The sequence below is a fragment of the Anopheles coustani genome, chromosome 2 (assembly GCF_943734705.1).
Source record: "Anopheles coustani chromosome 2, idAnoCousDA_361_x.2, whole genome shotgun sequence".
In the NCBI taxonomy this organism is placed as follows: domain Eukaryota; kingdom Metazoa; phylum Arthropoda; class Insecta; order Diptera; family Culicidae; genus Anopheles; species Anopheles coustani.
Genome location: NC_071289.1, coordinates 65,344,655 through 65,370,102, shown reverse-complemented (window position 1 = coordinate 65,370,102; position 25,448 = coordinate 65,344,655). Strand labels below are relative to the sequence as shown.

Genomic DNA, 25,448 nt, shown 5'->3' with positions numbered 1-25,448 from the left:
AAACTAATTCGTGGTGTCTTTCCGGAGGTTGGCTAGCGCTGGGTTCGAATCTTCCGATGGGAACAGAAAGAGAAAGAGATCAGAGTTCGAATCGTTCGACAAATAGGTAAAGAGTCTTGCAGACTCGAGGCACCGTAGGTCGTCCGAGGCCTGATCGTGTGTAGTGAGTTGCGCCATCGCGCACCACATATTTTCCGAGCTGACCTAATTCATGGTCCCCGCCGGTAGTGCCATCTGCTCTGACTCTGGTGGTCCTCTCGTCTGTCCCCGCTTGCCCTCCACTGCCCGTGACGCTAGATTGACAGGTTACCTCCTGCTTGTTACGCGCGCATGTCCACATACAACCGTGACGTTTGATCGAAAGGGGCAAACTGATCGACGGCATTGCATTAGCTGCCCACTCTGGATGCTCCCGCTGCTCTGGATGATACAGTAATGCTTTGAGTGCATATTTCAACCCCGAAGGGGTCGACGGACGGAGACACAACTATCGTTACGTAATAAATCAGCAGCCTACGGAAGCACGCGAGGAAACGTCCGCCGAGTTTGTCCGTTTCGCATCCTGTGCTACAATTCTACGGACGGCGCTCGTCCGTCTTACGATTTACAAACCACCGGCCACCGGAGGTGTCCGGCCGGGTAACAAGGTAACATAACAAACTGCGCTCGCAAAAGTACACGGCCGACAGGACACACGATTGATTTGACTGCACATCGTTACCCAATTACGTCTCATAAATAAAACATAATGCTAGGGAACCCAAACCTTTCACCAGCCCACCGGGCATGTTTGGGAGTTTTGTACTTCTTCATTCACTTCTTTTTCCCCCCCGGTTCTTTTTTTGCCGATACATACCTTCGACCCGGATGGACCAGTCGGTTCGGTAATGAGGTGCTAAAGGTGCCTTCGGATACGGTGTATTGAGTTGGGTTTTTTTTCGTCCCCCCGGACAGCTAGCAGTTGATTGGGGTATAACCGTCATAACCGTTGACTTGCGGAATCTTCCCATCCCGCACGCCGATTTGATTGTAAGGAAAACGATTACTTAATCAAGTGGACCATGTTTCTTGCTCCATCATCGGTATCTTTTGGCAGTTTTTAGCGAACCGTTTTCTTAAGCACTTTACGATACCCGCACTTCACCGAAGACAAACCGGAAAGCTAACTAAAACGAGGTCGTTCTTCTGCTGTCTCTATTTCTCGCCGGAAACAGTTGTAAAGCCTACTTCAATCGAAAGTGTGGTTGAAAACTAATTTTAAACGTTCCCTGTTGCTAAGGAAACGCTATGCGTGTTCGATGCAGTTGAATATCAAAGTAGCCAACTTGAACGTGATCTGATCGATTGGTCGTGCAAATGGTTCCGGTTGAGGTGCGTTGCTGAATATATCGACACAGTCTCAGACGTAACCGCACCCTTGACAGTGCGAACCGGTGGCCGCTGGTGTAAGGGTTCAAGGTGAGTTGCCGCACGGAAACAGATTGTTTGATAATATTTTAATATTGTATGATCGACAGGCTGGGGGAGAGCTTTCAAGTCAAGAGGTTGAGAAATCGATCCATTGCCATTCCGCTACGGAACGCTAGTAGGGGGTTTAAAGATGAAGCTAGAGAATGGGTGTTAAATAGCCTCGATTGTTCCTGTCAAATGAACCGTTCGATTGCCATTGGAGCTGGTGCCATTGAGAGGAATTTGAAAATTTTTGTCCGTTTAATGAATCTGACGAGGTCCGGTGTGCTTCCCTCCCGTTGATAATTTATAGCATCCGCCATGGAACCGTGCTGCTATTGTTCCATCCCTTCTGTTTCGAACCGGGTCGAGATTCGTTGCGTCCAATTAATTGATAAACGTAGAATCGTATCGCCGGCTCCATGTGATGCCTTTAGGGGAAGAACAGTGGCCCAGCGTGGGGGCTACCGTTAGCAGCAGCATCATCATCATCATCCTAACCATCGGCGGCCATTAAGGGTGTCAACGACTGCGTTGGGACTTTACGTACCAATTAAAACCTTCGATCGGCCGCTCAAAAGTGGTCCACCACACGTGGCAGCGCCTTTCAGGCGACCAGGTGGCACAAGTTCGTGCTGATCTAATTCTACGAATATGGCGCTGAAGTTCAGCCATAAAAACCGGTTCCCGTCATTCACCCATTTGGTGGCTTTAATGATACAATCAAACGTGTCCATGTAGCCTGCAAGAAGTGCTTCTACCTGGTCCGTTGCACCGCAAGCTGGTGGGTTCTTTTGCTAGCCTTCAGGTGTTGGCTGCTACAGAGTGTCCGCACACACACACACACACACCGGTTTGCCGGGCCAAATAAGAGGTGAGATTGTTTTTCCCTTATTTCTGTCCTCAGTTATTTCGCTGCAGTTCGTCGTTCCGATTGGACGTGGTTTCGGAAGAAACAGAGCAACAAACCACTCAGGTACTTTCATTTTTCTTTCCGTCTACGGCACATCGGCGTTTCGCCAGACGATGGTTGTTTTCGTCTCTTAATGATCCGTTATTTTCATGGGCATTCCCTCGCTTACCACCGACCTTCTGGTGGTACCATCATGGCTTAAAGAATGTTTAAACTATAAAACCATTTGACTGGATGTGGACTTGTAGTAGACCGAATCTTATCGATCTCGCATCTCAAAGTGCTGTCTGCGTTTAGCTGATGCCAAATTTGCATCCCACAGTTTCAATGCCATGCATTGCTGGGGCGAGCTATTCACTTTTCATCAGACTTGTCTGTCAAACATGGTTGAAACCTCAAAGACTATAAATCAAGAGCCCTAAAAATAGCCCCGACCATGGTGTGAAAATTAAGTAATTACTCCCTGCCAGGCGACAGGTCTCCTTGCCACCTTGAGGTACTTCTTATTTTATTTTTATGCTGCTGGTTATGTCCCGTGTGAACCGTCCGTAAGCCGGCGAGTACCAAAATGGAACAAACATGAGAATTTGCTACAGGATTTCCATGGCGCAAGTGGAGAAGAATAAAAAATGCAGCTAAATAAAACGATCGCTCAAGGAAATGGATTGTGACCCAAAAACGAACTTGTTGGGGCTGCAGTTCCACGTTCGGTTCGTTCTTACAGTTTCCTCAAGATCGCAGCACACAAACGCACACTTCTTTACACGGCCACCATTAACCTACTGCAGAAAACCAGATCTTCGGGCTGCATCATGCTGTGAGGGTTGACACACATGAAAAAGAAGAATATGGCAGGCGGGCAGCAGCGGTTAAGGGGAGCCGGTTTGCATGCATGCACTTCTCACTTGGGCTGCCGGTTCCGACCATCCGAACGGGTGTCTCGATTATACCGACTGACGGCGATTAAAAAACAATTTAGCATCCGCGTGCGTCAAAAGGGATATGGATTATTTTGAGTGACGGTCGGTTCTCGGTGTGAAGTGTTGAAACATTGCATGAGCGATAAATTGAGTTTGGTTCGGTTATGTTTTTGGTTGTGTTTTGCTATATGCAATTTATTGTGTCCTTCGGTAAAAAAAAGTTGGAGTTTGTTTTGCCTTGAAATTGTCAGCAGAAACACTTGCTCCATTGACAAACTTTCGTCACTCTGGCTTTGTTTAAAACTATGTGTTACATTTTTTCCTATTTAATAAGAGAATGTGAAATGAAGTTTTTGATAATGTTTGCTAATTAGATATGGTATGTTTTGAATTATTTAGATACCAAATCACCGGAACTTGTTGTAGTATTTCCTCGTTCCTTGAACTTCAACTTCAGCTAAAAATGCAGTGTTTCATTTGGACGTTCACGCTCGCTTAATCAGCCATCTTTAAACGTATACTCCACCGCATGGAACCGCCAGCTCGCGCAGCAGGGCGGGGGACCGTTGGGGCGTTTTGCGGTTCGCTGGTGGGTTAATTAAGTTCCTGGCGTACTTCCTCGGGGTGGCTGGGTGGATCGAAGAATGCATGCGGGAAAGTAAAACAAATCTCCCGCCCCACCAAGGAGCCACTATCAGCGGGGCCGACTGAGGGGAGCGGTCGTGTTCGGCTGAGCAGAAAACTAAATCAAATTTCTCCAAAATTCTTCACCTCCCATTTCACCCTTGGGCTTGGATGCGTGGTAGTTCGCTCCATAGCGCTCGGTTGAAAGTTGAGCAGATTGCGATGCGATAGCCGTGCGGTGGAATGCTGCCTCCGACATCTTACATCCACAGTCCCGCCTTTCGAGCTGGCTGCGGGTTCGGTGATGCGTTCAGAAAATAGTGAGGTTGAACATTGTTTTAAATAAATTCACTAACGAAGCGATTTTACGGTCCAGTGCGTTGGAGGCGGGAAGCCTGCGGTGGGAGGGGGCTGTGTTATGCACTCGCCGAGAAGAAAGCTCGCCGTGGAGCATGGTCCGGGATTCCACCAAACACCCCCACCCGATCGGGGCCAATTTTCAACTCGATTTTGCTCGCGCGCCGTTTCGGTTATGAAGCTCCAAAGCGATCCGAACATTTCGAAAAAAAAAAACAAAAATGGAGAAAAAAAACGAATCTGCCTGCTAAATTAAAAAGCAGGTGGTTGAAAAAGGTTCCCCCAACTGTTCATAAAGTTCACTTTATTCGGTGGCACGATGCACGGACACATCATTTCGGGAGGAAATGAGACACAATTTCGTATATTTTACAGCTCGCGTCGGAGGTTTTTCTCCCTTTACCTTTTCCAAGCCGTTCCGACCGCTTAAACAGAAGTGATGTAATCGTTTGCCGGCCAGACCGGGCGCGATTCGCGGGCGGAAAGTGAAAGTTTTTCTAGACCGCGTGAGACTGCATCTTTTCTTACGCCGTCGGTGGGAAATTGAGGGGGCGCACATCTCACACACCGAAAACCCTCCCTGGTTTGGCGGAACGAACCGTTCCGTTTCTTCCGTTCGCGGGCCCAAACTGCGTTGGGCTCGTTCTTGGTTCGGTTGTCCGGAAAGGCTCCCCGAAACGACCTTTGCTTCGCGCTTCAATGGGCTTCCGTTTTGGGCACGTTTGACATTCTGGCTGCTCGTTAAGTTAAGGTAAAAAATAAGAAACATCGGAAGCCGGGTGAAGGAGAAAAAAACGGCGAGCCATGGCTGGGTTTTGGCGAGTCAAGCGATTTTTCCCTCGAGTGGAAGAATTTCGGAGCCGGCGAGGTCTCATTGCCGTGCCGTTCCGTTTCGTGTCCGCCGTGATTGGCCGAAAAAGGTATTGAACCCACTAATGAAGTTGGCCACAGTTGGTGGTGGTGGTGTATGTTGGTGTGTACATTCCGACGGCCTACATCCAACAACAACTCTCCGATCGAACCGGCATCGGGTTGGACGCTTTGCTAGGGTTTCTTTCTTGTACCACATTATCCACATCAAAGTGATCCGACGGGACGGTTGGGGCGGTAGAGGAGGAGGGAGAGGGGCGTAAAAATTTGCACTCATTTAGTTGCGCAATTATTACGCAAACGAACCGTTTGCCGTTCCGAATTCGTTGACCCCGCGACGGTGCGCGCTCCTCACGTCATCCCTTTTAATCGTGCCCCAAACGGCACGGTTTGTTCTGGCGGGTTGCGAATTTTCGTGAGCGTCCCTTCGAAAGTGACCGCCGGCCCACAAGCTGGTCGCATTACCCTTACCCTCGTTTTCGACGAATTTTTCTCGCACGAACACCAAGCGACAACCTGTGGAGCAACTTCCAACGGCCGGTTCGGTGTCCTTGCTCGCGTACCCGAAACGTGGCGTGGCGAGGCTACTTTCGAAAACGGTACATTTGGAGTACCGATGAAATGGACCACTCTCTCAAGGCCCTAAAGCCTCGCGAATGGTGAAGCGAGTTTTATTTTTAAACGCACGGTGAGGTTTCGTTCTCAAGGATTTGCGATCTGAGCGGTATGATCGGATTGACAGGCAATATTTTCAAAATAAAATTGCCTTAAAATAACCAGAATCGCTATTAAAAGTTACTAATCACTCACTTTCAAAAATATAAAAGCAGGTTTTAAAACAACTCGAAAACAAATATCTGTAAAACCGATGGTTTGTTTTTGTCATATCACCCAAAAGTTCCTCCTGTTCCGAGCATGTTTCCAATTGAAAATTCCTCCCGGGTCAGCGGCTTACTGAAACCGAAAAATAAATTCGGTTTTTGTTTAAAAAGTTTTAAGCAAGCGAAAACCGGCCTCGGCGACATCCGAAAGACGATAAGTTTTTCTGCAGCGATATGTTTTTCGTCTGGGTTCTTTAGTTGCTTATTTTTCCCGCCACAATGTAAACTTACGCATGAACGAGCCTGCGGTGGTAGTCGGTCGCTAAAACAACCTTTGCACATGCGATCCCAAAACGGCGGCCGGGTTTTGACTTTCCTACCTGCAATTGGAGAAGGAAACGGAAAAGGTAAGACAAAGTTTAATATTGTGCTCGATTTTGGTGAAAAACGTTGTTGGATTGAGGAAGAAAAAAGTCCACCGTTGCTGCTGGCAAAATTGAAATGTCGCCAAAAAATGGCTTGCGTTTTTCGTGCGGATCCGCTCAAGTCAGGCCGCTCGAAGGCCGCGGGCTGGCACTCGAATGCCAGCAAAGTGGGAAGTCTTCACAGCTCGGTGGGCGTGCAATGAGGCGGCACGAAACAAAATAAACACACGACGACCCGACCCGAGTCGATGAACCGGTGCAGATTCGCCCGGTGTCAGCTGTAAAATTCGGTCAGTTCCGCTCGATGCCCAACGTAGGTGCTGTTCGTTGGCAGGAAGGAAGACTGTACGGTGGCCACGCAGCGAAAGCGAAAGTTCTCCGTCGACAATCGGGCCGAACCAATTGGGGCTAATCGATTGTGAACTGGCTATCCAACGGTTGGCAACTGTATCCTGAGCCGCCGATGTCCTTGCTAAGGTCGTCAAGTTTCGAGCGAAAGCCTTCGGGAGTTAATGAATGGATGTGGCTTTGATGTAGTCACTCCGTAAGCTCCCAAGACTCTACAAAGTCTTACACAAGCTAGCATGGAGTACCTTCCCTTTTCTTGGTGGAGTGTTTACTAGGTCCAATGTAATCTTTTTAAAGCGAACCACGAGCCAAGCCTTTCGTGCACGATGGCAGAATATTAAGTCATAAATCCTCGGTCAGCCAGATTCCGCACACAATGTCAGCGGGTGAACATAATTTGGGTGGCTAAGGACTCCACGTGGACGTGCAGGAGGTACGGCGTAAAAACCCAAGATGGCAGCCAGAACTCTAAATCTGTCATTCTGTGTTCGACCGGTGGAAAAACACATTTTTCAGTGGTAACACGAACCATTCCGAACCGGGCTCGTGCTGCACGGGTCGTGGGCTATAAATTTTCCCGCCCTCGCCCATCGGGAAAGGCAACACATTCCTGCCGCTGCAAGCCCCGGGTACGTGAGAGGCATTAGGGTACGTGACCAGTCCGAAGGGAAAGTGGTTGAGTAAGGCTTTCCGTCACGGAGCCAACGGTAGTTTGAAGTCCGCGGCTGCGGCGCTAGCTCCGGTTGCATTAATATTATGCGTGCACTTAGCCCTTAGATCAATGACACGCGGCCCGTTACCAGCCAGGTTCCGCCAGAAGCGGGTTTCTATATGTGTGTGTGTGCGCGCGTTCCGACATTTACCAGTCTACCTTCACTGGAAAAGTATACACCCGGATGAGACCTTTCGGGGGGCCGGGTGTTTAAATGGTTGACCTGATTTCTGACGTTCTGCCCCGTCCGAAACTGCCGGCGTCCAGCTGTAAGGGCATGTCTGCAGTCGCAATGGAGGTGGGTGGGTGTTAACAGATGGTGGACTACGATAGTTAAAAGTTTCCTTTGGTGCAGTTCCCCTGATCGGTATCGCCACAACTCGTCGTCACCGGGCGTAGAAGGCGTCGGTTCCGGTTGCTCCGTTACGGAGTGGGTTGCTACGGCACTGTATGAGTAGGCAACTGCCGGCGATCTTGGATAGCCCAAATGGGAGTTATTTGCAACTGTCAGGAAGTTGTCTTTCGGTCGAGAATTGAGTTTAAAAAAAGTTATTGATTTGCAAGAATTTAATGTTTGTGCTAGAACTCCATCGACGGTACCACGTTCACCAAGAAATCGTCGACGTCTGAGACCCGTTGGTGACCTAGACGGCCCGATTAGGGGGACTGACCGGCAATTAACCTTCCGATTCCCTAACCTAGGCCAATCGAGGTGCTGCTAGACTCCGGATTTAGCAAATTGCGCCCGTGTACTATAATAAATATTTATACTATCGGCGGTCGCGCTCTTATTTGCCTTCCATCTCCCTCTCTCCCTCTTATGCCCCTTTTCCTCTTGCCCCTACCTCGCCCTTTTTTCGCACTTTTGATGCAGCCTCACGGTCAGCGTACTTCACGGTGCAAAATGGCCCCGCCAGCTCGCTCGCTAAATGGACGTGCAAATTCAACCATAATGGCGATTGTGCAGGCAACAATCCGTAGCTTCTGGCGCGCCTCAGACACTCTCTTCGTGTTCCAGCGTTCGATGCGCGGTCATAATAATCATAATAATGAGCATTTAAATAAACTCAATGTTAGTGAAATGAGCTTTACCGTCTGGCCGTGCGTTTGCCCAGGGGGTTTTCCAACCACGTGGGTGAGGGAACGTGATTTGTGTGGATGGTTAATCTTGCGTTGGATTGCCAAACAACCTCCAAATGGAGTGCGTTCTCTGGTCCGCCGTGTCCATTATTAATGATAAAACACAATTAGGAAACGAGTGAAAATTTCCGAACGGTGGCAGACTTGCAAACTCTCGTTTAAGTAATGCGGCCGAAATGTTATTACATGTCTCTCCTACTTCGCCGTGAAAGACAGAAGTATTAAGATTAGTTGTGAATGAACCCAACGGCTGTAAAGTCCTTGACATTAATTAGGAAATATTTTAAAAAGTAATCCACTTTCAGTGTAACACCTTTCGCAAGCAGCTGAGGTTGATATTGCTTGTGAAACTCGATGTCGGCCCAGTTTGCTTTGTGTGTGTGCGTGGGGGAGGTGAATGAACCCCACTTCACGGGTAACAGTTTGCTTAGGGTGGTTCATTTTTCACCCGGTGGTATTTACTTTGCAAACATGGTCTTGTTGGAAACCAAATCAACTTGTTTTTGTTGCTATAAAAATAAACAGAATCAGCTAACAACAGAGCGAAAAAACTTTAAAATATTATACTTTCAAATTGTGCTTACCTTGGGCAGGTTGTTTATAGAGTTGTGGAAGGAAAAAAACAAAACTGCATGCAAATCACCACGAAATATTGGTCAACAGCAGTTGTCAGCTGGGTAATTTACTTGTTTGTTTTTCTGAACCATTTCTTTTACTTGACTTTGCCGCTGCACCTGTGAAGTGGTTTCCTCTTGTTCCCCGTTCACTTTTGTATTTATCTAAGATTTGCCGGTTGGTGCTGTGGTTGAAAATCAAAAAAACATCCTCAACCGATGTCAAACAAGCGATAACGCCGATTTTTGAAAGTAACTCAATTGGCAAATTTGTAGCATTTTTTTCCGCTTCTCCCGAATGTTTCACTTTCGGGGTACGGTTGTACAGACGACCGCGGTTCAGCTGAGGCTAACCTTACGGCAAAGGTTGCACGCTGCTGCAGCAAGAACAACGACCGGCTCCAGCTCGAACCGCAGGATACAAGCAAAGGGTGCCCTCGGATCGTTGCCACGCGCTTGTTCGCGCATTGCGAAATAGTTATTGAATTTAAATTAGATTGTGCAACAACCCTGCCGGCAATCCGTTTAAGGAAATCCAATCCCAGCCGGTCGGGGAAGGGAGGAAGCAATTCTCGACAGTTTTGCAGTGGGTTCCGAAGGGTGGGGGGCAACAGAAACCACGCTTGGGGCAGGTTGCTGACTAGGAACTCGTGTTCTCGCTATCTGGCGATAGATCGCTCGGAGTCCGTGTGGGATGCAAGCGGTTTGTTGCACCATCGGCTGTTTGGAAGGAATTTCCTTCACTCCTAAGCGGACATTTAGGAGTCTGTTCGAGGGGTTTAAGGTCCTTGAGCGAATTATTTGAAAAAATACGACTACCAAACAACAACCTATGCCTTAGCGGGAGGTCTACCGACATAAGAATTCCGATCTTTACCTTGGAGGATCTCCTCAGATATAGAGCATGAGGTGTGTATTATGTGAACCTCAAGAGCGCAACATGTTGAGCGTCAAGGAGCCCTTCGATAACATATAATGCAGAGTTGGCAACAAGGGTGAAACATAAGCGATCCAACAGTGCCCCGCGCGCAGACTTAACCGGCCCCAGTTACGTCGCACAGAAATGGCCAATCCGTATCTGGTTCAAGGTTAATTGAACTGCGGCAAACAAAGCGGGCAGCTGGTTTCCTCTCTCGACATAACTCGACGTAACCGCTGGAGATGCTGGAACGCTGCAACCGTGAGGCCACCGGTAACTGCAACTGCTCGTGAAAGTTGTCCCACTGTTGGGACCGTCGTCGTGCAGGATACGTACGTAGTGTTAAGCAAGCGACCTAGCAATGCAGCCACTGAGTCGCACAATGCTACAGCAAGCGTAACCCTACGGTATCAATGGCATTGAAGGCGTCGGCGCGCCAACACCGGCCGGAGTTCACAAGGTGCCTACTTAAGGGGTACCTACTTTGCACAAGCACTCGTGATGCCCGTCTCGTAGGCCACGAGAGGTCGACCGATCGTGCCGAGCACGCGAACATGTTAGATACGATTGAATCCAGCACTACGCGAGCCGCTAATGTTCTTGCCCTGCCCTTAAGGGTCTCATTTCAAAGTAATCCGAAAGCCATTACAATCCGCGAATGGTAAAGTTCAATTTCGTCGGCGGCATGTTTTCGAAGCTAATGAAAAGGGTGCTAAATTCATCTAAACTCTCATTGCACTGGTAACGTTTGTCATCAAAGTTTATGACTAACATTGGAGGTGTTTAGAACAGTTTATAGCTCCAGCTGTGACTTCGTGTGTTCTGTTAATCCAAGCCGTATATTTAACTGCGATGAAAAACCTTTTCGCGGGTAATTATTAAATGTGACTTTCGTGTTACTCTATCCAACCGGTTGGCTCGTATCTTTGCATCGTAAAAGCACCACCAGCTTGAAAACCAATAAAACGTGGCTCATTTGAGTCCTCAACAGGCGACGAACGCAGAGCGGTTTGGTGCGCGCTGCGGAGGTGTAATCAGATTTAATCGATTTATGCCCGAATTCCGCATCCTTAATCGCTCCGATGCGGTTCGGTTCGGTTCGCTAATGGGTGCAGTGAAATGCAGCGCTAATAGGGCAGCGATTGGTCATCCTAGCGAGTTTAGTATCCTACCCCCTCCCTGTCCTCCTTCGGTCGTCCGTCCCGGGGCCTGAACCGATACATGGTTAATTGCGGATGAACAAAACCGTTCAACAAAACGAACCAAAGCTCAGCTTTCAGCGGGATTATGCAAATCCCGTGCGCCGGTTTCGAGCTTTAATTTATGGGATCGAGCACACTTGGACGCCTTGGGGGTCTCCGGTGATTATGATTTCATTTTTGGCTGATTGAAGGTACGAGGGGGGAGGGGGCGGGCTATTGCTGAGGTGCGGTGGCGATTCGTTCTCGTGCCGAAAAGCGGTGATGGAGTGTTAAGAGCAATTAAAAGTTACCCGACGAGGAAAATTCATTACGCGAGACACATTAGCCAACCGGTGCGCCGTCTTCTGGAGTTCGTTCGGCTCCATTATGCATCGGACGGAGTGGACTTGAACAAAGCGCGACTCCCAAGATGTGCGCCACCTAAGAAGCTAATTGATAGTAAAAGCTATTCTTGAGACTGTCGCCGTAGTTCGGAAAATTTATTCGAGATTAATTGGCGCTCTTAAGGTTGCACCAAACGACTGGTTGTCAATGGCAACTATTTCTTTTTTCTTCCTACTCTATTTACATATTTATAACTGTTGTTATTGAGCTCTTTTTATTTAATTTTATTTAACTTAACCATATAAATTAAAGTACCTAAATATTCAAAAAGAAATATTGTCAATGAATATTTGAACTGATAAATACTGATAAGCTTTAATTTGAATTTAAATACAAATGGAAGTTTATTATCATGTTTTCAAAAAATCATCGTCATCGGCATGTTCATACGCTAAATATTTTCGTTTATGTAAGGAGTTTAAATTAAAGGGACTGCCTTCTTGCCGATCAAATAAATTAAAGAACACTGCATGGAATTTGATTTATGTATCTCACCAACAAGAAGAACAAGATTTTGCTGTCGTTGAACTCAGCGACATTCTGCATGGGCGTTCTACTTGAAACAGGTGCAAAAACCCAACGCATGCCCAGGAATGCCGCTGACTCGTGCCGGATTTCATGGTATGCGAGCACAAAAACAAGCTGCTAACCAGTAGAAAAAAAGTTGTTCTGAGGTTCTTTTTTTCGATCACGGGTGTTGGCCGATCCGGTGACCTTAATTCCATACGCACCCCCCGTATGCTAATCGTATAATCTCGCAAGTGTTGAGCTGGAGCCCGGGGAGTTCTTGTTTGATTAGTCGATGGAAACCCCCACCGAGCGCGGGTCACGTTTGGGAGAGGGGTTGGTAGCATGCATGCGAACGGATGTGGTCAATTAACGAACGAGAAGCTTACGAGCGACGCCGGACTGATGCTGGACGTCGATGTTGGGAGAGTCACGGGTCTTAAACTCTGTGGTCGGTGGTAAATCGAACCGGATATTGCCCACCCTTCAAACTGGCAGTGTGTTTTTGAGGAGCTCAACACGTTTTGCTCCACAGACAACGCACGTGCCCATAGAACTGAGGGTCGCTGACGTTCCGTTTGTAAAAACAACCATCAAAGCGGAACCATTTTCACCCGCAGCATGCGACACGCAGTATTTTCTCTTCATTGTTTACCATTTCCCCAAACCGTTGGTTGAAATGCTGTGTGTGTGTTTTTATTTAGTACCGGAATTTAGTACCGAGCCTGAAATCAAATAAACGGAGAAATGGAGCTGCGAGCAGGTGATCGTAAAATTCACAACGAATCCCTAAGCGCGAGCTTTCAACGCTTTGGATGAGAAATTCGTTACGGGCCCATCCCGCAAGTCTGCTCCTCCACCCCCTCCGGTTCGTCGGCGATAAATAAAGATAATAAGCCGCGAAACACATACACGCACGCCAGTTGGAATGATAAAACTGGAGCTACTTTTAAAAACGACTCGCGGCCGCGACTGCAAACTGGTTCCGAGCAAGGAAAACAACAACCCCGCCAATTTGTTTTGCGATTGCCTGCCCGTACACCAGGTGGACGTGGACGGGTAGACGTTGACGGGGGGGTGGGGGTGGACGGAGAAAAGTTTCATAAATTGGTTGGCCTAGAAATGGCGAGCGGAAAAACCATGGTCTGCCATCGCATGGTGACTAGCCGAAAAATCATTGCCATGCGCGTAACTTTCGGCACCAACGCGTTTGGATGGTGGAAAGAGGGGAGAGGATCTGGGAGGGGGGCGGGTGGATGCAGCATCGTTTTCATGTGGAGGAAAGTGGATAAAACCAGCATCAAACTTGCCGGGTTCGAGTGCGCGAACGCATAACTCCGCAGAGGTTCAATCTCATTTCGTCGCGGGTTGTGGAGGGGGTGGTAGGAAGGTTGTGATTCGGTGGGTTGGAACCGGCTGATTTATGGCCACCACCATCACCACCACCACCACCAACATCACAACCATAGAAAAGGATCCCCTCGGGGTGAAGTGCGCGATCGGTTGAAGTTTTCAAAAACCGGCCGGTTCGGGTTTTACGATTACAATCACTGGAACGATTTAATCCACACCGATACATTTCAGCGATCATCTCGATCAAATCGTAATCGCTGTTCGGTGTTGAAGCACTTTCGGAGGGAAATGGAGAGGTTTTCAAGATGTCTAAGAAGTTCAACAATCGTTACACTGCGTGAGTGGCTGCACCCTTATCGAGTCAAATTCCTTTCCCGTCCGGTCATCGAAAGCAGGCAACGTTCAATGTCAACCGAGCACCGTGATCTCGCTACATTGTAATAAAATGTACGTCTTACGAGTCAAATATTTCATTGTTGACAACCAGTTCCACTTATTTTTTTTAACCTTCGCCACCTTGTGGTTCCCAACTGGAGCGGGTGGATTGAGATCATTGTATCGGTACTATCGTGGAAACGGTACCTTTTTTGCATTTCCAGTTCGCAACACCGAAAACCGGTCAAGTTCAGTGCACAGCGTTTCCGCACCGCCGTGAAGGCAAGAAGCAAAAGTGTTCCGGTTTAAACGTTGGCGATCAGTGGACTCTGTTTTTGCAAGAACGTCTATCGTAAGTTGAAAAACGTTTGACCAAAGGTTTGAATATGACATTTGGGCGTAGGTAGAGCGAAGTTTGAAGCAAAAAACAACAGTAAAACTGTATTGAACTTCTACGTCAGGAGTGCCAAACTATGACTTATGACAAATGAAGAAATATAAATGTAATAAGCACGTTTAAAAGAACAGCAAAACATTCAAGTGTTTTAAGTCTCTTCAATGGATAAAATTAAAAATTCCTCAAAACAAAAATTTGATCTTAAAGTTTTGAGTTTCCTTACAGTAGGATGATATTATTTCTTGACCATGTTTTTGCTTATCATCTAATAAAAAATAAGTGGATAATAAATTGAGCCCATTTCGACACTCCTGCAAAATATACGGATCTACCATTCCCGGGCTGATGTTTCGAGTGAAATGGCCGGACCAGAAAGCCTAATCATTTCCTTTTTTTTGCTACGTTTCGTCGGCAACTCTACACCATAACCATCGTCAGCAACTTTTCTCGTCCGTTCAAACGAACCAACGGCGATGACGAACACCTCCAATAACGAGAAGTGTGGCACGGTGTCACTGTCAAGCCCTAACCTTCCCCAACACCGTTGGATAGGAAATCAGAACGGTAAGCAAAAGGCAAACGTAACCCACCTCTGGAGTGGATATTTTTCATGTCTCGCGTGAACACGTCAAATGTCATACGCCGGTCGACGCGATGCTTCCTTTTTTTCCCCGTTCTCCCGTCTAAACCGGACTGCCGGACCGTTCCCGAGGCGGTGAACGTGTGTGCCGGAGCGCTGGATGCTGGTGCGTAGTCCCACTGACACAATTAGGCTCTCGGTAACGCTTGGTTTGGCAGCATTGACGCGGGGCTGCGTGGCCGGGGGAGGTTCATGTTTCCTCCGGTGTTTTTATGTTGTTTTTTTTTTGTTTGTTTGACGTATTCCCGTTTTGGTTTCCCTTCACCGCACGCAACCGAACTTGACGTTTGTTGAATTTGTTGAAACCTGTTTGCGCTGGACACCGCGCCGGTATGTCGAGAGCATGGCACCGGATCAGAACGTAGCGACGGGCTTTCGGAAACCGGCTGCGGAATGTCCGGCCACCGTTAATTTGGAGCCGTGAAACTCATGCCCGGGATGAGACGCGTCCGTTTGTAGCAATCGCTCGGCGCTGCCCGGCATGATACCGCGTCATATGCGGGTCACACATCGGCACACACGAGGTGTAAAACCCCGTTACCGATCGAAGATCTGAACCGTAGCCGTACGGGTCGATTGACGAGGAACACGGGACGAACGGGGAGGGAAAACACAAGCCATATTTTATGGATGAAACCCGGCCCAGACTCTAGTAGAGGCAGGAAGTGTGAAGCAAAAGTTGTATGAAATTCACCGCTTCCATATCTTTCCTTACGATCTTCGGAAAGCATGATGCCACCGATGGTCATCTCATGATCAACACAGCGTTATATTTGTTTTAGCCCGGCTCGTTGCAACCCTATTGATTTTATCCTCATTAGTCTGAAATAAACGTGCGATCTTCTTCGTTGGATGAAGATGGAAAGTGTGCGACTTAGCACTAGCGATTTTGCTTGCTCTCTTTCGTCCCCAGATAAAATGCTTGAAGTGGCTTATTCATATTCATAGGCTTATTTGGAATGGAACAAACAATAAAATATCGGGAACATCTTCGCACACATTAAACGGAAGCAAACAGGGGCCAGGAAGCTCACGGGTAATCGGGTTTGGGACATGATTGTTGACTGCACTCTGACAGATGAGCTACGATAAACAAATCTCTCTGGGACAGGTGTGAAAACGCAAATAAATCACTTGTTTGGCTAAGTAATTTTCAGTCGATCAGGAAGTTCACTGTTGTATGTGTTAGTGCATATCTGATTCGATAGGATAATCTTATTTCCACTTTAATATTTATTTAGTTAACAGATCTTCCAATCGAAAAAGATGCAGTAAAAAATACCGGAAGCCGGTTTTCAGCTGATAAACATGAAAAAGCTTTTAAACGTTGTCGGAGACGACACCGACTCGCACTCGGCTGTTTGGTGCGGGAATAAAACATAACGAAACCCCCCGAAGCATAGCCCCGGGAATGCACTTTTCACTTTTCCCGCAAGAATTACGCTCATTGTGCGTCATATTTTACCCAGCTTGAGCTCCCGAGAGAATGGCTCGGTCAGGTACCGACCGGCACCAACAATCCATTAATCGTTGCGACTGCCACTCGCTCCCCGGAATGTTCGCCATTTTTCGAAGCCATCAGGTGAACTGGGGTGGACTCCCCTCCGCGTGAGTCGCATCTCTACGCACCTCGCAGGCCACCTCAAAGTCTGCTGCTCTCCGTTCCTACTGCATTCGACGGTGCAGCAATGCGGTCGGCGAGACACGATCTTCCTGGCTTCCAATTATGGAACGGATGGAATTTCAGCCTTCCGGAATGTCCGTAAACGATGTGTCCCGGGGGTAAAGCGATTTTCCTGCTCTCGCAAAGGCCGTTTTTCGTTCCTACGTCCAGCTACCGTTTGGGGAATTGTTTTTATCTGCTAAACGAACTTTAAGGAGCTCACGTTTTTCCCATTGCTCGGATTCAACGGTGTTGATGCTTTATGTAGGGTAGGCGTTGGAAATGAACGGAGTTAGATGATGTTTACACAGAGCGTCTTGCAACGAAGTAGTTTGCACCAATAGGCTACCCGTTATGCAATCCGACTGATGAAACGGTATAAGACAGTTTGGTCTAGACTCACCACGACACATAACATTAAAGGCAGCTTTGAGTTGATCCTATTCAATTTTAATTTACCTGAAAGTAAAGAGAGAAACATTATATGATTAAAGTCTTTTGAAATATTTCAAAATAATCGTACTGTAATTAAAGTACTTTGATCATATTAGCGTAGAACACGCAAGGTCTGGTGGTGAGAACTTATGGTCAAACACATAAATCTTCCGCCATCGAGTGAACCATCAATTCCTAGTGGCCGTTGAAACAATGGACCCATATCATGCAAATTATTATGACCCTGCGCAAATTGGCCACCCAGACCCCGGCGTCCTTAACGACATATAAATTGCCCGTGCTGGCGAAACGGCTTCTAGTCCTCTAAATCATAGCCTGCTTTTTTCGACGCTTCGACGCAGGAGGAGCCTTCAAGCTTCAGGCCAATAGCGGGCCGCGGTAGAAACCCGTCAGGTGCGAACGCACCCCAGAGGGGGTTCGTTGGTAAAGGGGGACATTAAATGATTTGCATTATTGTTTTTTAATAATTAAATTACAATCAGCTCGGGCGCTCGGCGGTGGCTTGTCAGCCAAAGGCGGATGCCTTCGTGTCGTAATGCCATTTCCTGAGTTACTGGAGCAACGGCAGCTCCGGCTTGTTTGCATTGTAATGTGCCCACCCGTCTCCGAAGCCACCCTTGGGTTGTGGTGGGATTTCAGCATTCTCCCACGGTGGGGCTGCGCAGCGAACAATCACGCTCATGACCACGGGCCATAACAGGGCGTTACGGTTGCAGTCCAATATGGTACCGCCATCGACGGCCCGGGACTGGGTGAGGCAATAGGTGATAGGCCAGCCTGAACCGTTCTAGGCATCGGAGAAGCTGTAATCTCAATCCAAACCATCGCTTGACAGTTGAACTAGGGAACCTGTTGGCAGTTCGGGAGGGGGTTCAGGAGCGAGTCCCGTGGGGTTCGACACCGACGACGTCTTGACTACCGTCTTGGACTTGCGAACTTGTCTCCGGTGTGCCAGATGTCTCGGCGTGCTCTGGATCTTTGTGTAGAATGCCAGCTGGCGGTTGGCTGGTAAAGATCCGTAACAAATGAGCTACCACAAATCGTGAGGTCACCTACATAAACACACACACACAAACACACGCACGGTACTAGGATGTGGAAGCGGACCTTGGGACGCCAACTTCCCCCCGGTGTGTGATTTCGCGATGCCTGAATCTGCTACCCGTTCACACTCCGAACACCTCCGAATGGATCCGTTGGGACCTGGCGAACGGTCGAACGGCAGCGAACGGCAGCGGATCGATAAAAGTCGCACCGTTATATATGTATTAATGGCTACGGCTTCCTCCCAACCGGTAGGAGTGGGTACTCGAAGGCGTTCTATGTCACGACATTTTATTATTTTATTATATGGCGTATAATTGTGGCGTTGCGGCCAGCTACCATCAAGTCAGCTCGCTCCGGTTCGGACCGAATGCTTAATCTGAATCGCCTTTCGATTATTTGATCTTTTTTTTTTCCTTCTCCCCATTACTTCATGCTTTTAGGTTTGTTTAGCGTGATGGAACTCGTTGTTGTTTTTTCTGTGTTTTACTTCTTAAATCCTACTCCAATACTTAGCACTTGCGATGCAATAAACTCACGCTACTTCGTGCGCGGCTCCTGCTGCTGACCGAAAGGAAGCCGGCAAGGTCTAGGAGGAGTTGTCGTAAAACTTATGGCCATCGACAGAGACAACGGTAAACGCGATGAAGCAACACTTTAAAGGGGAAGTTCTAATCGCTCTGAACTCGGAATCGTGTTTTAGTTTAAGTGCAATTGTTCAGCACTTCCCCAAAAAGCCACCGACGCCATTTGCACATGCACCGATCTGAGTTGCAAGAACTTCTCGTTCGCTCCATACCAGAGTTGGAGTATAAAGGATGGAGTTCGCCGCTCCTCGTTTGTGTTCCAGTTTTTTTGTCGCAAGCAATAAATGGTGGGGATAAAAAATGGCGAACTCTCCCCGTAATTGCGCCCCGCTCGGGGGGACTGTGCAAAGAAAAACTGGAAACTGTTTCCATAATGTCTTCATTTCTAACCCTCTATTGGCACACGAGTACGTTAAGTGATTTGACTGCAAATGTTTTTCTTCTGACGAGGGATGGAGAGTAATAAAAACAAAAAATGCGAACGAAAACCCAGACCGGACCACCCAGAGCAAATGAAAATAAATGGATTAATAAAGTTAGTCATTTTTCTTCTCAAGTCTGCCGGCAAACCGAGAAAAACAGATTCCTTAAAGGGTGCGCTATGGTTGTGGCATACATTCTTTTGTGTGGTGCTCCATGTTCAGGTGGAAACCGTCCACCGTGGCGCAGCGTAGAACTATATTTTTCCTTTATGTTCACTTGCTCTATTTTGCAGTGACGTGATTTCCGTCCGTGGTTTTATGTCTCCAGTGGTTTTTGATCGATAAATCCGTGGGTTGGCAAGTTATGCGAATGCTCGACGTCAGTGGTATTGACATTTTCGACCGAGCAGCACTCAAACACACACACACAAACACATCGAAGTCACCCGAAACAGCCAACTGTTTGACATTCGTTACACGTTTGTTGATTGTCGAAAAACAAAATATGTACGCACCATTTGGCGCAGCATAAATATATATATTTGGAGGCCCTGGGACACGGGGTGGAAGATCAAAAGGTAATCGAAAAACAACATAAGCCTCAAAACAAAACCAAAAAAAAACAGTCGGGCCTTTAGTATAACATCTGTCACACGTACGTTTCGATCGGCGTTTAAGTAGTTGCAGGTCCGGAATGTTAATGTCTTCTTTTCGCTCCCCGGAACGGAATTTCGAACAAAACAAATTCGATTGGTGACGACAGCATGTGAACATGTGGAGGACAGAAAAAAAATACTCGGATCGATAAAGTCGCGGCCGGAACCCGCCCAGATTGACGTCGACGACCGATTTGTTCCAACATCTATAATTGTCAATCGACACTGAGGTGCTCCGGTGGAAATTGGACCCCAAATCGGCCGGAAAGCGAAACGAAAGTGAAATTTCGCTTCCTACCGGTTTCGAATCGTATTATTTCGTTGGACCAGTTTTTGTCCCTTGGCTCGTGGAAAAAAAAAGTTGCAGTTAAATATGAAAACTTATGGATTAGCGAATTTTGAGTGTTTCTTTGCCGTGCACCCAAAGGAAATCAAGTCCTACCGGACATAAAATGATTCACTTTGGTACACTTTCCACCGATTAATGTCACCGGTTTGTCCGCACAAACGCACAAAAGCAAAAGGAAAATGAGAAAACTGAACCATTTGCCCTTCACAACATGCTGCGTGAATGTTCGAAGTGGATATTGGAGACCGTGTCAATGAGATGTTTTAGGAAGCGCCCCTTTGCCCTAACCTCCTTGTTGTTCTTTGATTCGCATTTCTTTCGAGGCTGACTCAAGGCAGCTTCTTGGCAATTGCGAACAGGAAACTGAAATTGATTTGAACGTTCATCTCAACATGTTGTTTTTCGAAGGAAGAGAAACATGTTTGCACTTTTACTGTGCGCCTCCCTATTGAAGTGGATGGTAAACAAGAACGATGCTCAATGATGTTGTTGTAACTTCCTGCTAGCAAACAGGATGCGGAGTGATGCTGACTTTAATTGAACTCGACAGATTTTGCAAAATTTTAAAGAAATTAAAGACCTTTCAATTATTTTTCCATTAGAAATTGTGTTTCATTCAATGGAAGAAAACGAACAATGTAATACTATTTGAGCTTGAAAGAAGTTGTGAAGCCTTTCCTATAACAAACTGCCCTAAAAGCCTGATATTTAAACATAATATGGTATCTCTCCCGCCTTCGCCTGCATTAAGGAAGCATTCTCTTTCCATTCCAAGCCTGCAGCATGTTAACGCTGGGATAGTTTTAATGCTAATAGTTTCTGCAACCACTTCATGACATATAAATCACCGAGAGCCTCAGGGGAAAGCAATGAAGCGGGCAATGCTGAGGCTGTTATAATTCACTTCACCTTCGTTTTTTTTCTTACTTCTCGCCCGACCAAACGCTAATGACATCCCGTTGGCGTGGTTTTTGTTCCCTGTTTTTTTTTTTCATACTTTGTCTCCCCTTCCCGCCCGCCAAAGATCGACACGGTTCGATAAAGTTGTCCGAAAATTTAATGTCAGCAATTTAGTCCGCCCATTCTTTCCGTCGTAAAGTATGCTACGGGTGGCGTTCGCCTTCCTTCGGGTGGCGCGATGCAAGCCACCGAAGGCTGGCTGGTCGCCTGCAACGAGCGTAAAATATCAGTTCCGGTGGTCGGCGAAACTCCTGGGCGCTCACAGAAGTGAGACAACACACGGCTTAAGAGCAACAAAATCACAACTCCCAACTCTCCCCCGCCCGCCCCCACCCGCTCACGACCTTATGCTGCCCGTTCTCGTGCGCTGGCGCTATTTGCTCGGCAGGGCGGGTTGAAAAGTGCTACCGAGATATGCGCACGTTTGCAGGACGCAGTGGCTCGGCACCCCTTTAATTGCGGGCAATATGTATATAAATGTATGGTGGCCCTTTTTGTGCGCGCGGACCGCACACTTCACACGCCTGTCGCCACCGTCGAATCCAGCGCGGGGACCTCGAAAGGTACGCCGGGGGTGCGGACCACCGTGCGGACGGACGCATTTTATTGGGTCGCGAGATAAAGACACGAAACAACGGCGAAAAGAAGAAACACCGCCAACTACAACAACAAGGGCGGGAGGGGGGAAAAAAAGGTTGGAAAACACTTCGTTCGTTGCACCGGGCGCTAATGGGACACATAACCCACATTTTATGCTCCCGTGTGTCCCCGAAACGGAAAGCAGGAGGGGAGAAGTCGGTTACTAGAAATTGCATAATTCCCCTAGCATGCTCCGGGGCCGAGGTCTGCTGCTGGCCGAGGCTGGCATGTGTCGTGCACGGTTTTTCGTTCTCGTGGGCTCACCCCCAACGGAGTCACAATAGGGTTTCCCTTCGAAGGTGCACCACAAGTGCACTGGTAGATACATATTTTGCTTGCTTCTTGGCAGTTTATGTTCGGTGGACTTTGGCTTGAACTTTGGCGACTGCTCGCCAAACGAATAGGGTTAGTCTTTCCACCCCACGTGGATTGGTAACCTTTGCGAGAGGTCTCCGATTCTTTCGTGTGCACTCTTGCACGCTTCATTTGGGTTGACTATAACGTGCTGCTTCGTGCAGTTTCCTCTCACCACATTCTGCTAGTCGTTCGACTCGTTTCATAGATTCACTATATGCAAACACTGTTGTACTGAAATGTTCCGTTATCTTCCAACCAACTTCCGGCATAACTGCACCAGCTGAAGCTCTCACCTTTGAATCTTCTGGATGTGTGCTGCGAGACGCGGACAGCTTCGGCGGCCACGGCAACCAGCAGCAGCATCCCGAGCGATGCTATGTTCACACGATTTCGCCAGTCTATGGCCATTTTTGTTGTTGAGCTGTACGTTGAACTATTTTTCCTTTACTCCAAAATCAATGCACTCCGCACTCTATCCTTTCCTTTCCTGCACTGCAGCTTCCCCTGCAAGCCAGCCGTCACTGAGAAGACTTGTGTTTTGGTTAAATTCCCGATAATAATTCCCGTTCGCTTAACGGTCGGCTCCAGCGGCCTTTTTTTCCCGGGTTGCACGTGCCCCCGGGGGGTTTCCTTTTTCTTTCGTTCCGAGCACACAGACACTAGCGATGCATTCGCGCACTATTAACTCTCGATCTAAGGACGAACGCTCGATTTCCTGAATGCCAACGCACGTCGACGAACGGGGCACGACTTCACCACTGCACACACCACCTGCTCGGGCGAACGTATCGAGTGGAACTGCGCAAAATAATTCGCGAACCGCCGCTAGTCACCTATCGCCGAGACGGTGCCGCTAAAGGGGGTGGGTTTGAGTGCGCCTGCTGGTGAGACCCCTTTTGGTCTGCTGGGTACTGCTGCAGTTGCGTCCACCACTGTACCGATTTTGGGGTGTGCGCGCGCGCCGACTGTCCACCGGGCAATGAAACACGGCCCGACCGTGGGGCTCGTATTGAAGGAACGGTAATCGGTCGGTTTCTTTCTCCAAAATCGCTGATCGGCGAAGACCAAAAAAATTGAATCCCATTCACGCAGCCGGCGCCGCGAAGAGGAGAAGGAACCTCGCGGGCAGCGGGGGTGAGAAAAAAAAAACAATACGGCCACCGTTCGCGGTTCTTCGGCGATCGCGGGAAACCTTCACCGAAAACGGACGTGAGGGCTCTCACCTACTGGGCTGGGGAAACGATTTTGGGAGCTTTCGAGGTCCCTTGCCGGATTCGGGAGGTTTATGCTGAGGTTTGCGCGAGAAGGCCACCTCCGGGGCGAAAACGTGCACGATCGGGTTTTATGATCACCATGCGTTGTTGTGTTGGTAGAACGTTCGCAGTGGTTTTTTGGTTTTAATTTCCCCAACTACGATTTGGCTGACGTAAGGTTGGTTAAATTTTATCCAATCGACTTAAAAGCCTCTTCGTCAGCATCAAAAATGGTTTCTCGATCATTGTCAGCGGAAAGTTAAAAAAACTCACAAACATTTTATTTATTTTACCATTTATTAAAACTATTTATGGCATGCATTAGTTCAGCCTGAAACAACGAAAAGTTTACGATCGATAAAAAAAATCTCCCCGTAACTGCACGCGCAGAGCTTTCGACACGATCCGAAAAGAGATCTTGCTGCTGAGTTCCCCCGAAGCCGGGGTTCGTGTGCTGCTCGCGTTGAAATCTCCAGCATCAAAGCTCGCCGCTCGCGCATGGAAGGGATGCCGTGCGCACCCGGATGCCGTTACCAAGCAACCCACGAGAGCTTTGAGCGCGTTCCGGGGGGGAAAAAACGCGATCGCGAACACGATCGCGCTGGGCCCCACCATCACCATTGCGTCGGCTGGTACCGTTCGTAGACGGGCGTCTCCATTCCGCATGCCACACTTCCGCGTCTCTCTGGGCTCCCAGCTGATCAGAGCGAGAGTCTGCGCCAAGCCGGTTTCAGGTACCGTACGTACGAGATTGAAAGTGAAGTTTTACTGCAGCAACTCCTCGGATCTCGGGTGGCTCATGTTCACGTCGTGCGCCGTCGGAGTCCGTTCTCGCCCATGCTTTATTTTTCACGTGTGGCCTCTTTCACGTCGCTGCTAGTGATTATTTTTTGCTTCGCAAGCTCCATCCGTCAGTCTGCTTCCCACCACCGTAAGAAGTGCTTTCATAGAAGTCAAGATCGAGGCGACTGGCTGGAGAGCAGGAGAGAGTGATCACTCAGGTGCATGTACAGCCGGCAGCTTGGCGAGCAACATGCAATACGGTTTTGCGGTGAGCTGTGCAAAGGTTGGCTTGTGTAAACCTTGCGGTGCTTCCCGAGCGCTGCAAGATGATGAAATCGTGCGTAGAAATGTTTGCAGAACGCACGATCGATCGCTAGCTTTCGTTAGAATATTGCTAGGTCAGCTTTGCTGAAGGTCGTAGAAAATTTGTCAAACAATTCTCAATGAACATTTCATAACGATGTATAAAAAAAAAATTATAGTCTTGCTACTCACCAGAGCTTACTTAACCTTTCGGATCTTTATAATACAAAATGGCTAAGAGACTGATCATAAATGAGAAACTTAAGTCTTTTGTTTGGAGGCTCGTAATGGCTTCATCGTTGATTACTATCATTAAAAGGAAGAAAATAAATGGATTTGTCCATAACTTGCAGCTATTTTAATAAAGTTTAAAAACTGTCGTTTCTCTGGAAGAATGCTATTATTTTCTCATTTTTAATTATTGCTATCCATGAATGTGATGTAATGGTTTTAAATGGTTGACCCACGCTATGATGGATTCAACAAAAGCACTAAACTAGTTAAATACACACCCCAACATCGCTGGATGTGGATTCTATTTTTGTTGTACTGATTTCATTGATTTCACGTTTCCCACCACTTAAGCTGCCCGACAGGAGCGTAAATCATACGTCGCATAAACAAATGTCCAAACTTTAGCTACACCCCTTCAGCTCAGGGTTGGCAGGGCGTCGGAAATGGGACCCCTTTTTGATGATGGCGTTTGCGCCACCATACTCGACGCATTAAATTCCATTTCCAAGCGATCACTTAAAAATGAGCCCCAACATTCGGTGAATTGTTTCCAGACACATTTGCGTCCACCAGCTACATATGTTCGCCATGTCGCCCGGAGATTGGCCGCAACTGATAAAAATCGGACCGGGTCGACCGGGTTTCGAAAGTGTCAAATAGACACGCCGCACTTATCGGCGGGTTTCGATCTTTCCGTACCCGACTGTGAACTTATGACTCGGGTCGGCGTGTCGTTAGCGAAAATTTCCTTCGCGACCACTTTCGGTGAATT

The 25,448-nt window shown here is 47.9% G+C and overlaps 1 protein-coding gene across 2 annotated transcripts in view; it reads right to left on the bottom strand.

Moving 5' to 3' along the window:
* Positions 1-22,511, bottom strand: part of LOC131263851 (uncharacterized) — an 82,162-nt gene extending 59,651 nt beyond the window's left edge. For both annotated transcript variants that reach the window (XM_058266124.1, XM_058266125.1), the window contains exon 1: positions 22,397-22,511. In XM_058266124.1, the coding sequence (XP_058122107.1) occupies positions 22,397-22,511 (115 nt within the window). The remainder of the gene's footprint in view (positions 1-22,396) is intronic.
* Between the last annotated feature and the right edge of the window lie 2,937 nt (positions 22,512-25,448).